Below are 14,165 nucleotides of genomic sequence, written 5' to 3'. Positions count from 1 at the left end.
GACAGATGAGTTAGTTCCAGTGCATTTTGACAGTGTGGTTTAAGCTGCTGCTCCCAAGTGTCCTGCTACTGCTCCAGTAGCCACCTCTCCCCCACTAAGCAGAACCACCAGAACTGAACGTGGGCTATGTCCTAGTTTCCAGCTAAATTTGCTCACTTATACTCCCAGTGAGAGCAGATTTATGCCAGAATATTGACTGTGGGCCAGAGTTGCTGAGATACAGACTTGCATCCTAGTCTTCTAACTATTTGCAAATTGAAGGGGTACTGCCTTTAATGTCCCACTATTAATAAGTGATCAGAAGTTAGGGTGAGTACGATTTAAGCGTTTTGTTCCGTCACTCCTAGGCAAGTTGTTTGTGGAATATAAAAGCCAGGAGAGAGAGAGTTAATTTTGTGTCTAACTCAAATGAGTTTTCTTTCTTAAGTTTAAGGACAGGACTCAGAACAATATGCTGTTCAATTCCTCAGTCATTATACCAAGAAGCCTGTTCTGCATTTGAAAAGTTAACTTGGAACTCAACACATTTTGACATTCTCTTCTGAAGTAACAATTTCGTCCTGATTTTTTTGCTAGGGGGAGGTTCATTGGTGTGAGTAATAATAGACTTTGTGAAAAACACTGGAGAAGCAGAAATGTCACACTAAGGTGCAAACAACTTCAAAATCTCTGTAGCCATCAGTCAGTCCTAGAGATCCAGATGTGTACAGTGTTTTATAAGGACACTCTACCTCTTTGTACAGGGTCTTTTGCCACATATTTCACCATTTGTTCCAACTGTCTTCCAAGAGTGTTTTAAGGAACACAAATGAATTTGGCCATCTGCTGTGACTTGTTTCATCTCTCCCATAAATTTAGTTTCTGCCTTTTGCTCTGCTAGGGTTGTGTTATCATATTATTTTCTCCTTTGAAGTTTGTATATGTTTATTTTTGATTTTCTCTGAATAGAGGAGATTTTCATTAGTATGACCAGACACCCTTGTGAAGGAAGGATAGCTCCTGTCATTGCCATAGCTAAGATAGTTGCAGTTATGTTAGGCTGTTAGATAGCACAATTAAAGTCACAGAACCTGGGCCTGCTGGAAAGTATACTGAAAGGCAATTTGTGCAGAGGGAATGTAGAGCTTACAGCCTGCTTGATTCTCATCAACAGTGCTGAAACAACTCAAATTCCTTTTCCTGAGCTTGCTTTACACTTTCCACTTTGCTTTCATTCAGTGACAAATAGGAAGCATGCATCTGTCAGTAGATTTGCAGGACTAAATCATATCACTTTCTCTTCTGTATATTGTGTGAGGAAGTTATCTTTGCTGCCAGAATAATTGCAATTTTTTTTTCCTTTCCAAAACAAAACCTAGCTTCTACAGGAGCTGGCAGAGAGGCCCTTTGACCATTCCAGGCAAAGCTCCTTACTGCCTCCCAGGAACTCTTGAGTCCAAGTCTGTAACAGCAAATCTTCTTGGATTCCACTACAATAAATTAAGTTTTTTTAGTTCCTAACTGATGACATTATGTTGACCAAAAAACCCCAAACTCTTGATTTGTGTACATACATCCTAACATTGATCTCTGTGTGATGGCTTAGTTTAAGCAGATATCTGCCTGTAATGATAAAAACCTTTTAATATTAGTACACATCACAGCTAACAAGGGGTCTACTGCAACAGATTTATTAGCACAGGTGTTCCTAGTGTAGCCAAGGTTTTTGTGGCCAGACACAGTGGCCACAACCATCCCAAGGGAAGGAAGAAGAAAAACAAGTTGTCATTTTTTTCCTATCAAGGCTATCCAAGGAGACTATTACTATGTCAGAGTTTCACAATAAAGGTTATTTAACTAGAACTTCCCTTGTTCAAGTATTTATTTGGTTCCAGGCTAAAAAATTAGCAGAAGCAGGATAGGCTAAATAAAAAGAAAGAAGAAACACAATTAAAAGAAAGACAGGCATGCAGGGGAAAAGGGAGGTAAGGATAGCAAATCTTAAGGCAGTCAGAATTTTGTAATTTAAAACTGAAAATTTATCTTAGAGGATTTTTTTTAATGTCTTCTGTGCAGAAGATAATACATGTGCTTTTGCTAGCACAGTGAAACTAATAATATATGACACAGGACAATTGCATGCTGTAACTCTGGCCTTTAGAAACCCATGTTTATTGTTGCATTGCTTTTTATTACCGAAGTCACTTCTTACAGAGTCAAGGGGTGCTGTAATAAACCCAGCTATCACCTTGTGGTTTCACCTGCCAAGCAATTTTTTCTGTTTATTACAGCTATTTGTGTACAGTTCATCCATATTAGCCAGAAACTTCCAGTGGTCTCTGGAAGCCCTGCACTACCTCCCTGCTCATCCAAAACCATTTGCTTTGAAAAAGTAATTAAGTTAAAGTTTCTCACTTCCCCCCTTCAGACTATAGTATTGATTGTTTAACTGTAGTAGTACATGTGCTAGTAGCTATAGACATTGTCTTCTCCTTTTTTTTCCTCTCTTAGATTTCTTTGAGATCCTTCTCTCAGGCTAAAAATAATGAAACAGGGCTGAATACTTTTTTTCCTCATCTCATAAAAAGAGATGGATGGCACCATCTGGTTCTCATTACCAATAAGCAACGGCTGTGCAGTGTTGGGATAGGAGGAGTGCAGAGCAATGGGTGGATGCTTCTCTGTTCTCTCAGTCCAGTTTGCCCACCATACATCACTGCCAGCCTGGTAACAAGAGAGCAAACAACCAGTTGGCGAATTGTATCCCATTTAAACATTGATGGAGTGAAGGCACCCTGGTGTGTTTTAAGTGCTGTATTAGTGGTCTTTATTTTACAGCATAAAGATTGCATATATAAACAGAAGTTCATCCATAATTTATAGCATATAAAACAGCTAGGGATATAGGGAAAAGGAGGATTTCATTAAATACACATTATGATGCACCTCAGGGGAAGCAGAAATGTATTGGTTAAGCTAATTTTAAGGTCCCTAGTGTACTGCAAGTTGTTTATTTTTTCTTCCTTTTTTTTCTTTTCTCCATTTGATTTGTTTTAAAGTAAAGGAAGGTTACACAAGCTTGAGGTTTAGCACTGCTTTGGAAATCCCTGGAGGTTTTGCAGGTGTTCTGTACCTTTTTAGTTTTTTCTCAATCAAAAGTGCTTGAAGGAAACCTTTTTGAGGAGTAATCCTGTTTAGCAGTCAGTCATGCAGCAAAGTGGGAGAGCGATTTCAGATGAGTGAGGTGTAGCACTGTAGATACCAGTTGACATCACTTCCTACCTGTCAATGACTGCATCAGGAACATCATATTTACGTCTAATAAATAAATGAGTCATGTCAGAGGAAGATGGCACTTTTATACAGGAGCTGGCAGCAGAAGGTTGCATGGCCTATATTGCTGGGACCTAGTTCCAGTGAGACAGGTGTGCATTCCTCCAGAGGCCCATCAGCTGGATCCCAATGGGTTATTTACTGTATTGTTTCCTTTGAAAGAAGCCAACTGCACCATCATCTTCTTTGCACAAAATGGGAAAGAACAGTGCATTTTGAGATGGAAGAGCACTTGGTGCTCTAAAAATAATGTGTCTTTTTCATTACTATTTATTATTTGAAGATCCAGCTTTCTCTAAATACTTTCCAGGCTACAGATAATACTGGCATCTGCTGACTCCACAGGTGACACTGTAACATTGTAATCTCACTGCAAAACCAATGTGGATTTCAGATTAGGATGGCTCTGTCCATGGTAATCTGGTTGATTTCCCTCCTTCCAATGCTGCAGAGCAATAGGATACAACTCATCTGTGATTCTGACTCAGCAACTAGTGCCAGATTTTAAGGCTCAGGTCGCTGACATGACAGCATTGTCCCTTTAAAGTTGTTTGTGTGGCTTGAGTTTGTAATTCTTCTTGAGATGTATCTCCAGCATAAGATTACTGATTTTTTGTTTCGCAGTACTATCCATGCACTTGACAAACTTCCAAGATGGTTTTGGATGCTAGGTACATGATCGAGCCCAGGTAGGCCTACATTCAGCTACATTTGCCATCAGCCAACCAAGATAGGTTTTAAGGCATAAAAGGGAATAGGAGAAAGGACAGAGAAGGGTAGTCATTGTATAATGTTATCTTCCAAATAATTGAGCTTGTATGTTGTACTTTCAGCTTTATTTTCTTTTAAAGATGCTATTGTAATACACTCCTGAGTTTTGCAGAATTTTCAGGTCTTACTTAAAACCTGTTTTAAGGATGCTCAGAGCTAGGCTGCCTGACAAACCTTACTTTATTTTTAGGGTAAGTCAGGGTGTATATTGCTAGAGGAAGAAGCAAATAAACACAGAACACTTAAGGCTTCCTCTGGTGTTTGAGTAGGAGATACAGTGATTCTCTCTGATGGGCAAGTGATGTGCTGAGCACAGCTTTGTAGATGAGGGTCAGAACAGGACATGAAAGGTTGCACAGGGAAACTGAGGCACCTAGAGATGGATAAAAAAAGAATAGTTCTGTTTAGTGAAGGATATTCACTTGAAGAAAATGGTGTGTTTGTGTGTAAGGCTGCAGTTAGACCTGAAACATGGGTGTCAACTCACCTCCTCCCCCTTTCCTCTTATACACAAGCATTCTTCCAGAGAGGTGTGCTAGTAGCAAAGCAAATTCCTTCTGTCACACCAGAACCAGGGATCTGGCTTTTGCTGTTTCTCTTTCTCTTCTGCAAATAAAATGGCAATACTGTCACCATAGGTGACAACTGAGCTCTCAGTATCTTCAAACTGGGAAGTGTCTTCCCTGGTTGTTCTTAGTTTCATTTGTTTAGGTTTTTTCAGGACATGTGATACAACATTCAAAGTGTGGGAGGAGGGAAAAAGAATGGGCTCTGGGTGAATGTGTGAGGAGCAGTAATGGCTAAATCCATAAGGATACCTTGTAAAGGCACTGTGAGGATTACAGTTGCATTGGTGTAGCTGTACTCTGCTCCACAAACTTCAGTAGACTTGTTTACATAAATTCATTACATAGATCAAACTATGATATTTTATGCTCCTAGCACTTCCTTAAATAGTTGACCTCAGAAGGGATGTTTATACTCATATTCTGGAATGAATATGAAATATCCATTATTACTAGCTTACAAATTCCTTGCAAACAAAGCAGTAGCACTTTCACATGTGGGGCCAGCTTTTTTTTTTTTTTTTTTTTTTTTTCCCATTTTTTTCACACTATAGGTGATGTTGTGGACATACTGGCATGCCCACCAGCATTGGGTTTGTTCAGGAATAACCTCTTGTCTCTCTCCCTTACAACCCTCTTCTCCATCTGGTTAATCAAAGTTAGCTAATCTGAACTGAACCAAAATAAATGTGCACCCAAATGTGGCTCTACATGTTACTGCACAGCTGTGCAGTTCATCCTGCTGACAGACCCATTCCTGATAAGCTAATAATTATTTTTGTTGTCTATTTAAAAGAACAGTGCTTTTAAGGGAATCAGATGTCTAAGAGGCCAGTAGGAGGATGGAAACAATCCATTGCAGCCAGGATATGTCTGTCACTAGTGAACAAAAAGCCAGCTTGGGCAGACCCTTGAAGGACATGTTCTAAGGCTTTTGCAGGAGAGGGACCAGTCATCTTTGCTTTCTCCCAGTCTGCTGTTCAAAGGTTTGCCCTAATGGCTGGGATATCCACAAGGGGTGGTTAGGAGGGAAAAAAATCTTTTATTCATCTGCCTGTTCTTGTCCTTTTTTAGAAGGTTGTTAACAGATCCTTTGCCACATACAAGATTAACTAAGGAACAGATGCTCAAAACCCTTGGTATTTCACTCCCACTGCTAGATGTCTGGACTGCATACATTTGAGCAGAGCAAAAATCACTTCCAGGATAAATAGGCTGTGGCAGAGTGGCATCATTTCCAAGCTCATACTGTCTCCTTCCTGGTGTGGGAGTTTTCTTCCCAAAGGATGCATAACCTGTTAATGCCTAGGGATTGCTACTGTATTTGCTACCAGACCTACTGGTTCTGTCTGTGCATTGATTATTTTCAAAGAGCACAGGTAAGAAGAGGATTTGCTGCACCACTGGCAGGCATAGCATGCTGAATTTGCAAGGGAGGAGAAGTCATCTAAGTTTATGTCTCAGTTCTAGCTTGGTTCCCTGAATAAATAAGGTAGTCCTCAAAGCCCAGCTTAGCATCTGCCACTCAGATCAGAGCTTGCCCAGCACAGGATTCTTCTCCCGAAATCCGGAGGTACCTGCACTCAGCATGGGTGTTGAGGTCTCTGTGCCTGCAAGGGCTCCTTCTGTGGTGACCTGTGGCTGCCTTATGACACCCGGGGTTCCCAGTCCCTCCAGGACCTGGGAGAGCCCTTGGTCTATTCCAGATAATTGCAGAATAATTTACTGTTTCACTAGTTATACCAGGCTGAAGCATAATGTAAGGGTGGAAACAAGGTGAAATAGGAGGGAAGTGGGGGGAAAAACATGCATGATCCAGTTCTAAAGTCCCATCAGATGCTTTTGGGACCTATTTTGAATTAGCATTTTGGCTTTTCTTTAGGAGAAAGAGGAATTATTTTTCATCTCTTGGTAGAAACCTAAATGTTTTCATCTTTTATTGCAAAATCTTCATGTTGTCACTCTAAAAAATATGCATACATATAAGGCAGTTGTTCAAGGTAAAGAATCTATAGATTATCAAGATTAGACTCAATATTCTTTATAATGGCTTATAAAGTTGTTCTTGCTTTTGGTGACATGTTTTGCTTTTATTTATTCAGTGTTCAGAAGAGTGAGCTCATAAATTGTTACAGGTAGAAAATGGAATATTTATATTTATTAAGTAATGGAAGATGAGATTACTTTTTATTCACTCCTTCCTTCTTTAATATTCAGAAACAACTTTGTCTTTAAAAAAAAAAAAATTATTGAAGGCCATCAATGAATAAGATGATTCCTTTTAGTTCTAGTTCAGTGGAAAATGAAGGCTGAGTTCTCTCCATCCAGACATTATAAACTGCAACAGAAATCCCTGAAGAGGGGTTTTTTAAAAAATAATAATAATGTGTCTGTAATTGAAACAAACATGTCACAAGAGGTGCCACTAGGCAGGATTTGGCAGGGAACTCATCTAATTCAAGTGTCTAGAAATGTCTGTCAATACTCCAGCTGTATTTTGTGAGCTGTGCTGCACTGCCCAGCACTCCAGCATGCAGCACCTGCCTCTGTGGAGTTTGTGCAGAGCACAGCAAATGATCTGCAGGGCTGCAGTGCCATCTGCTGATGCGCCAATTTGCTGCAGAAACCAGCAGTGTCTGCAAACTTACAGGGCAGCCTTGTCATTTATAACATATAAATACACCTAAAATAGCACTTGGCAGGTGGGTTGGGGTTTTTGTTTGCTGAGGAAGCAGAACTTCTGGCTAGGAAATAAACCAAGTATCTTTACCTCCTTTCTTGACATCTCATGTCTTTATAAATCAAAACCAAATTTCCTACATTCCTACCTTATTTTGAAAACTGTATCTAGACTCCTGTATTTTTTTGGACACTTTTGGTTCTTCTTCCCTGAGATCTTGATGCGATCCAAGCATGTAGGCAGTTGATAAAGCTTGAGGGACATGATTCCTTCATTTGGTCAGTAAAAATCCCTTGTTCCAAAGCAAACCTATCCAAGAGCCTATCTCCAGTACCTCTGTGCATCCATTCACAGGGAAACCACATGGAGCATCAGCCCCCAGGCAGGCTTCTCAAGCCTGTTGCCTTATTTTCAGTGCTTTGCTTTCTATACAAATGTCCCCAAGGGAAGTACATCCCCTATGGCTCTACAGATGAGCTGATACTTCTGAAGAGGAGAGGCACTGATGCAGCACAGTAATGTGTGCTTCTGCTGCCGGCCCAGGTCAGTGCAGCAGTGAAGTTGGCACACAGGGAATAAGAACATAGCCCATGCTGCAGCTGTAAGGCTGGGGAGTTAGTGGTGCTGGCTGAGTTCAAGTTGATGTAAGTGTGCCAGCCAGGACGAGGCTTTTGCTGTGTTGCCTCACGCCAAATGACTAACTGTCTAGTTTGCTCTTTATTTGCAAAAACAATGAAAGGAGGTCTTGAGGTTGTTAGCATTTCACATAGAGTCATGAGTCAGGCTGCTAGTTGATTGGAGATAAACTTGTACACAAACATTTGCTTTTGTGCTCTGAAAATACAGTCAATTTAGACTGGTTTGTTCTCACACCAGGATGTGCTTCTGTCCTGTTCCTACACCAAGCTTGGCTATTGACACTCCTTTTTTTATGTCATTATCAGGGCTACCAGTGATTTGAACTGCTCAGGGATGAATGTTTATGCTTTCTTTCCACCCCTGCTTGTCTGAGTAAAACACAATTCTATTATCTTTTCCTCCATCCCTATCTAAAACTAACTTTCAGAACAAGAAATAACCTAATCCTGTACTTTTATATATTCTTCTGAATTGGAGCTTATTAGAACATTGGTATTTTTTGATCATTTCAATCTCTCCAGATACAAGAACTACAGAGACCTGCAAATCTAGTAGTGAAGAGTGCAAGTTCAACAGCATATCCCTTTTTCAGGATGTAAATGTCAGTGTGCAGCCAAGCTATTTTATCATGCCATTACTTTTCTATCCTTGAGCCTTCTGTGACATCAAACCACCTCAGTGAGAAGAGGTGGTACTTCTAGCAGAGCAGTCCAAGATAGTTTTTATCAATAATTCACACAGAATGTAGAAAAATAATGAGGATGGCCTCAAGCCAAGCTTTGGAGGCACCACAGGCTTTACTCCTTGCTGTATTTTAGCTGGATTTTCTAGGAAAATTTCTTAGCAGTAATTCCTACCTTATACCAATTTCCTGCTCCATAGAGACCTTGCATAAAATGTAGAGAGCAGTCTCCCTCTGATCTGACCCAGAAGTTTTAGCACACTTAAAAATCAGTTTTTTTCTAGATATGTTTGTTTGGTTGAGCTTATTTCAGATCCTAGACTACTACACCACTGGACTGTGTCCAATTTCTTTTCTGTGCTTCCCTGTTTTTCAGCTCCTTTCATCCTTCAGGCTGTTCATCTTCTCCTTTTTAAATCCTTCAAGCTGTTGTGTCTCTCCTAGTCCTGAAAACTTACCTGCCCTACAGTGTGGATGCACATGAGCTGGCTTTAAATTGCTTGGGCACTGCTGGCTACAGCTTTGCTGCCAAAGCATCAGCCTGGGGGAAGGAGTGCCCAGCTTCTTCAGGAGGTTTTGCAGCCCCTGCCAAGTTCTGCCTTGTCAAGGTTAAGCTGCTGGCAGGTCTTAGGTGAGTTGAGAGCAAAGAGCAGACGCTGCCATCACTGCAATGGCATCCCTTTGCTGTGATGTTTGTGAAACAGTGAGAAGGCACACAAGAAGCTGCCATTTAAGCAAAACAGGAAAGCTGTCAAACATAAAGATAGGTTGCATTATCAGTCTCACTTATCCTTTTACAGACTACTTAAGTTCTTCCTGGTATTCTTCCTAAAGATCTAGTTCTTTGCGTAATAAGGGAAAATAGATACTACTAAATGAACTGTAGGCTATTCCTTCTTCTGGGTCTTAGCATCTCTTCTGTCTCATGTTTGCCATATGTACATGGAAAAAGAATGTGCCCTGAGAGAACATTTGTGGACAGTCACAACAACTTGCTGCTTCCAATAATAACAATTTTGACACAAAGATTTCAAAAGATGTGGCAGACACCAGACCTAATTTATTGAAAGCATGGCAAGTTTGGTAGTTCTAGCTTTACAATGAATGAAGTGAACTACAGCACAGTTAAAACTCAGAAAATTTGTGGCAGAATTGTTTGTTTTGTCCACATATTCTGCCAATATGAAATCAAACATGATGAGCAAATTTCCTATAGTGAAACAATTTATGTGTCATATGCATTGCATTAAAGTATTTTATTTTATTACTTTTTCATGGTTAAGAAGGATTCAGATAGATGATCTTGATCAGTGAAAGACCTAGTTCAAGGTTTGGAACAGACTAAATACACACTTGAATATGGCTGACTTGTAAAAGTGATGCACCTGAAAGATTCCCTATAGTAAAATTACTTCCAACTTGTGAATAGTTTGTATCACTAAATTTGAAAGGAGACACTCCAGTGCATCATATTAGGATCTGTATCTTTGTATGGACAAGGCTAGCAAAGTTGTGCATTCATTGAGTTATAGAAAATATAAAAATACCTAGTGCAATAATTCTGGCTTTTCTTCATCAATTCAGAAGCTAAACTAAACCCTTGTGCTTAATTGTGTTTCTTTTTACTGCTGAGCCAAGGATACAGGAAGATTTGCAGTTAATTAAATCTTCTGGCATGGTACATGGGTCCCATAGTGGAGCATTTCAGATGAGAGGAGGTGCAGACAGAAAGTGGTGTAAGTGCAGATTTTGAGCCAGCAGGACTCCCAGCAATGCTTATGCTGTTCTGGGAATTTAAGGGACTTGAAAGGAGCTGAAAGTCAAGGTCTCCTTTACCTCACCAGCACCAGTGCAAAGCAGACTTCTGATACAGGCAAAGACTGGCCCTTTTGAGAGTAACAGATTTATTTAATTATTTGTAATTTGAACATGACTAAAAATATACAAAGATTTGAGAGTGCCAACTTGACCTGTGCAAAGCAGCCAAGCCACTTGAAAACCTGGCATTTAGTCTTCTACTGACTCTGATGGGAAGGCAGCTTGACTTGAGCTCTGAAAAACCTTGTTTCTAAAACTACATATATGATTTGATATGTGAGTGTGAGCTCTACTGAAATCAGCAGGATTCTGACAGGACTCAAAGCTTTTTTAAATGGGCCAAATTTAAATGTGTCTTCTGAAACTGACTTTTCTGTGTCTAGGTCAAAACTAAATGTCTGATCAGTTTATGTGGAACCAAAGAAAAGTCCCTTCCCCATCAATGACAAACAGGCTAATTAATGATTACAACAGTATTTTACCTTATTATGTCTTGAAATGTGACCCTCCTAGAACTAAATAGATGTGCAATTGTAGGCTAAATTGAGTTCATGAGTAAGAGGGCATAAAACTGCTCAGCATATTGGGTGTTATGTATGTATGTCCTAGCAAACAGAATTTTGCATTAAAATCAGTTGAGTTGCATATCCATTTCTGGGGAACAGGCTGTTTGTTTGCTTTTTTTTTCAATTTTTAACTTCTGCAGATTGTTACACCAGATGGCCTGTTGAGCCAACAATAGATTATCCTGTCTCACCACAATGGGATCCCTTTCTGACTAACTTGAGTCAAAGCAGTTCGATATCAGTCCTCACCAAGCACATTCCCAACAACTTCACCTTAATTATTTCTCTCCATCTGGTCCATGGTAGTATAAACAACTTTCTGCCTCTTTGCATAGCATCAGAAATGCACATAAATAAGCAATCTAACGCTGAATACTTTTGAATACATTAAATCCCATTTGTGATGTTAGCAGATCATACACTTCCATGGGTAACTGAATACTAATTATGGCAAATAGTTGAACAATTAACTTCTTCTGTTTTTAAATTTCACTCTCTGATTTTTAATCCCACAGAGGTCTCAGTCTGCATTCTCCCTGTCTAGTGAAGATATGGCCAGTAAAGGACAAGACCCTGCATCATCTGTGGCCGAGGCTCTTGGGAGGCAGCAAAAGGGACAGTCCAGGAAGCAGAAGGAACACAAGCTCTCTGCTTTACCCAGCTGGAAGAGTGTAGACAGGCTAAATGAAACAAGTAAATATTTCTAGTACGAATAAGATTCTTTTTTTGGCTCTCACTCACATGTGGAATAAATACAACTTAAATCAAGGACCTTCTTGAGGGCATTTCAGAGGTCACATGTAAAATGTATATTTGATGTTGCCATGTCAAAAATTTGTTGGGCTATGTCATTGCTTAACTTTGTTTAAAAATGAAAATTCAGAATTTGGGTCTTTGTGAAATTGATTTTGGACTGCTACAAAATTTACAACAACTAGTTTGGATACATTTCAGGGCTTCTAAGACATGTGTGCTCAAGTGCCCTTCTTTGTCATTGATAACCTGTCCTCCAGTTGAAGGGGTTTGTGGCCCATTGTATCCCTTCCATGGCACAGGGTAACTGTTCATGAGGTTACATGGTGAGTCAGTCATTAAAATAATTCACATTTAGAATTCCTCCTTACAGCTTTATTTTAAACCCTGATGAATTCACAAATGCAGTGCTCTGTGCAGTCCCACTCACTGGCACTTCCACACTAGTCTGAGGAAGCTGTATGAGTAAGAACTTCACAGATCAGCAGCTTCCCTGGATCTGACCTCTGTCATCATGCATTAGATATGGATGTAAATATGGACGATGGATGGTGAGCAGCTTTCCAAGTCAGCTCCATTCCTGCCTGAATCAGCACCCTGGGATAGAATGCAATTCCCTGTTTACTTCTAGATGACAAAAAGACAGGTTGTAACTGTAGAAGATAGCAATGTATATAAGTATCTGAAGGGAGGGTGTCAGAGGATGGATCCAGGCTCTGCTCAGTGGTGCCAAGTAATAGGACAAGAAACAACAGACAGAAACTGATGCACAGAAAGTTCCACCTAGATATGAGAAAGAACTTCTTCACTATGCAGGTGACAAAGCGCTGGAACAGGTTGCCCAGAGATGCTGTGGAGTCCCCTTCACTGAAGATATTCAAGAACCTGGATGCAATCCTGTGCCATGTGCAGGTTGGTCGGACTAGCTGACCCACTGTGGTCCCTTCCAACCTAACCCTTTCTGTGCTTCTGCAGTTGTGGCTCCTGCTCTTGGGGTGGTCCCATTTACATTGCCTCTCTTGTTCTGGCTGAAGCATTTGTGAGACCACAAGAGTGTAGCACTAGGCAACTTTCTTTCCATTGAGTTGGTCAGATTTTACCCCTACAGTTGCACAAGAACTCATTGCAGCAACATTCCCTGGCTCAAAATGTTGCCATGCCATGGCAGAATCTGTCTCAAAGGCAGTTCTTGCTTCTTCTCTTGTAGAGAAGCAGCTGTAGAGCCCTTCTGACCTCTATAGCACACTGGTTCATGAAGCTGTACAAGCAGAAAACTTCTCTTTTGTGGGGTGAGTTCACTGGTACTGTAACTCCCACAGCTGCCTCACTAGGCACTGGCGAGCAGAAGCAGTTACAATGTGTGTTTGGGTTTGGTGGCAGCCAGGGACTGGGGCTGCCCATGTGTTCAATTTGTTTATCTGTGATGCCAGTTGGTAACTGGGAAGACTGAAATTTAGACAATTTCAAAACTTCTCCTCCCCGTGAAAGAAATTAATATTGAAATAGTACTAAAATCTGACTTAACCAAGTATGCATTACTCTGTGAATTTCTTAACCAACCCACTGTCAGAAGTGTTTCTCTCCTGGGCATTTTAGTGGAAGACCTATTTTCAGTAAAGTGGTTAATTTAGTGCTTAAATTTCAGCACCCACTTGAATCCCATTGCATTCAACTGTTGAGCAATTTAGTATTTAACAATTGCTTAACCACAGCAGAATGATAGATTGACACAGTTTCTTCTTGGGTGCTCTACACAGAACGTTTGTTCTGCTTCTTTCATCTAAAAACCAGACTTGTGATGAAATTGTGGTGCCTACTGAACTAATAGTAAATACCTGACTGTGCTAATATCTGTAAATATGGTCTCACCTATGCAGCAATAAGCAGCTTTGTATTATGATACAGAAAACAAGACAAATCTCAACCAAGAGTTTGGTGTGGTAACATCAATGGGCTTTTTAGGCATGTAGCCAAAAAGTAGGTGACAATTCATTTTGGTTACAGTTCATATTGGTTTAAATGGTGACTCAAGAGCCTTTGTCAATAGTCTTACAATGAAACTTCTTAAATCTTTTTTTTTTCCCTTTTCACGTGGATGAATTATAGCTTGTGCCCAAAGAATTGCGTGAAAAAAAAACATTCATTCAACTAAGTGACTTTGTTTTCGAAAATCAGGAAGGCAGCACTTGACATTGTAGAATAAAAATGGGATAAAGCTGAGTCAGCTTTCTGAATATAGAGGTCTCACTTGCTTTCTACCCTGTTTGTCCTCTTAAGATGTGATCAAGTACTATCCTGTCCTTTATTCAGTTAACTGAGGTTGGTTGACTGATTCTCACGTGGTGTTGTTAAATACAATAAGGGAATATGGTTTGGGG

General features: G+C 40.1%; 1 protein-coding gene across 9 annotated transcripts in view; it reads left to right on the top strand.

Moving 5' to 3' along the window:
- Nucleotides 1–14,165, top strand: part of MYRIP (myosin VIIA and Rab interacting protein) — a 307,188-nt gene that overhangs the window by 258,896 nt on the left and 34,127 nt on the right. For 6 of the 9 annotated variants that reach the window (XM_021531268.3, XM_021531272.3, XM_077786769.1 and 3 more), the window contains 2 exons: nt 11,550–11,727; nt 12,604–12,699. In XM_021531268.3, the coding sequence (XP_021386943.2) occupies nt 11,550–11,727; nt 12,604–12,699 (274 nt within the window). The remainder of the gene's footprint in view (nt 1–11,549; nt 11,728–12,603; nt 12,700–14,165) is intronic. The other 3 variants (XM_077786765.1, XM_021531278.3, XM_021531274.3) reach the window with 1 other exon arrangement.

This window comes from Lonchura striata, chromosome 1, assembly GCF_046129695.1.
Source record: "Lonchura striata isolate bLonStr1 chromosome 1, bLonStr1.mat, whole genome shotgun sequence".
Classification (NCBI taxonomy): Eukaryota; Metazoa; Chordata; class Aves; order Passeriformes; family Estrildidae; genus Lonchura; species Lonchura striata.
Note: the sequence above shows the minus strand (reverse complement) of the source record. Positions and strands in the feature narration are given on the sequence as shown.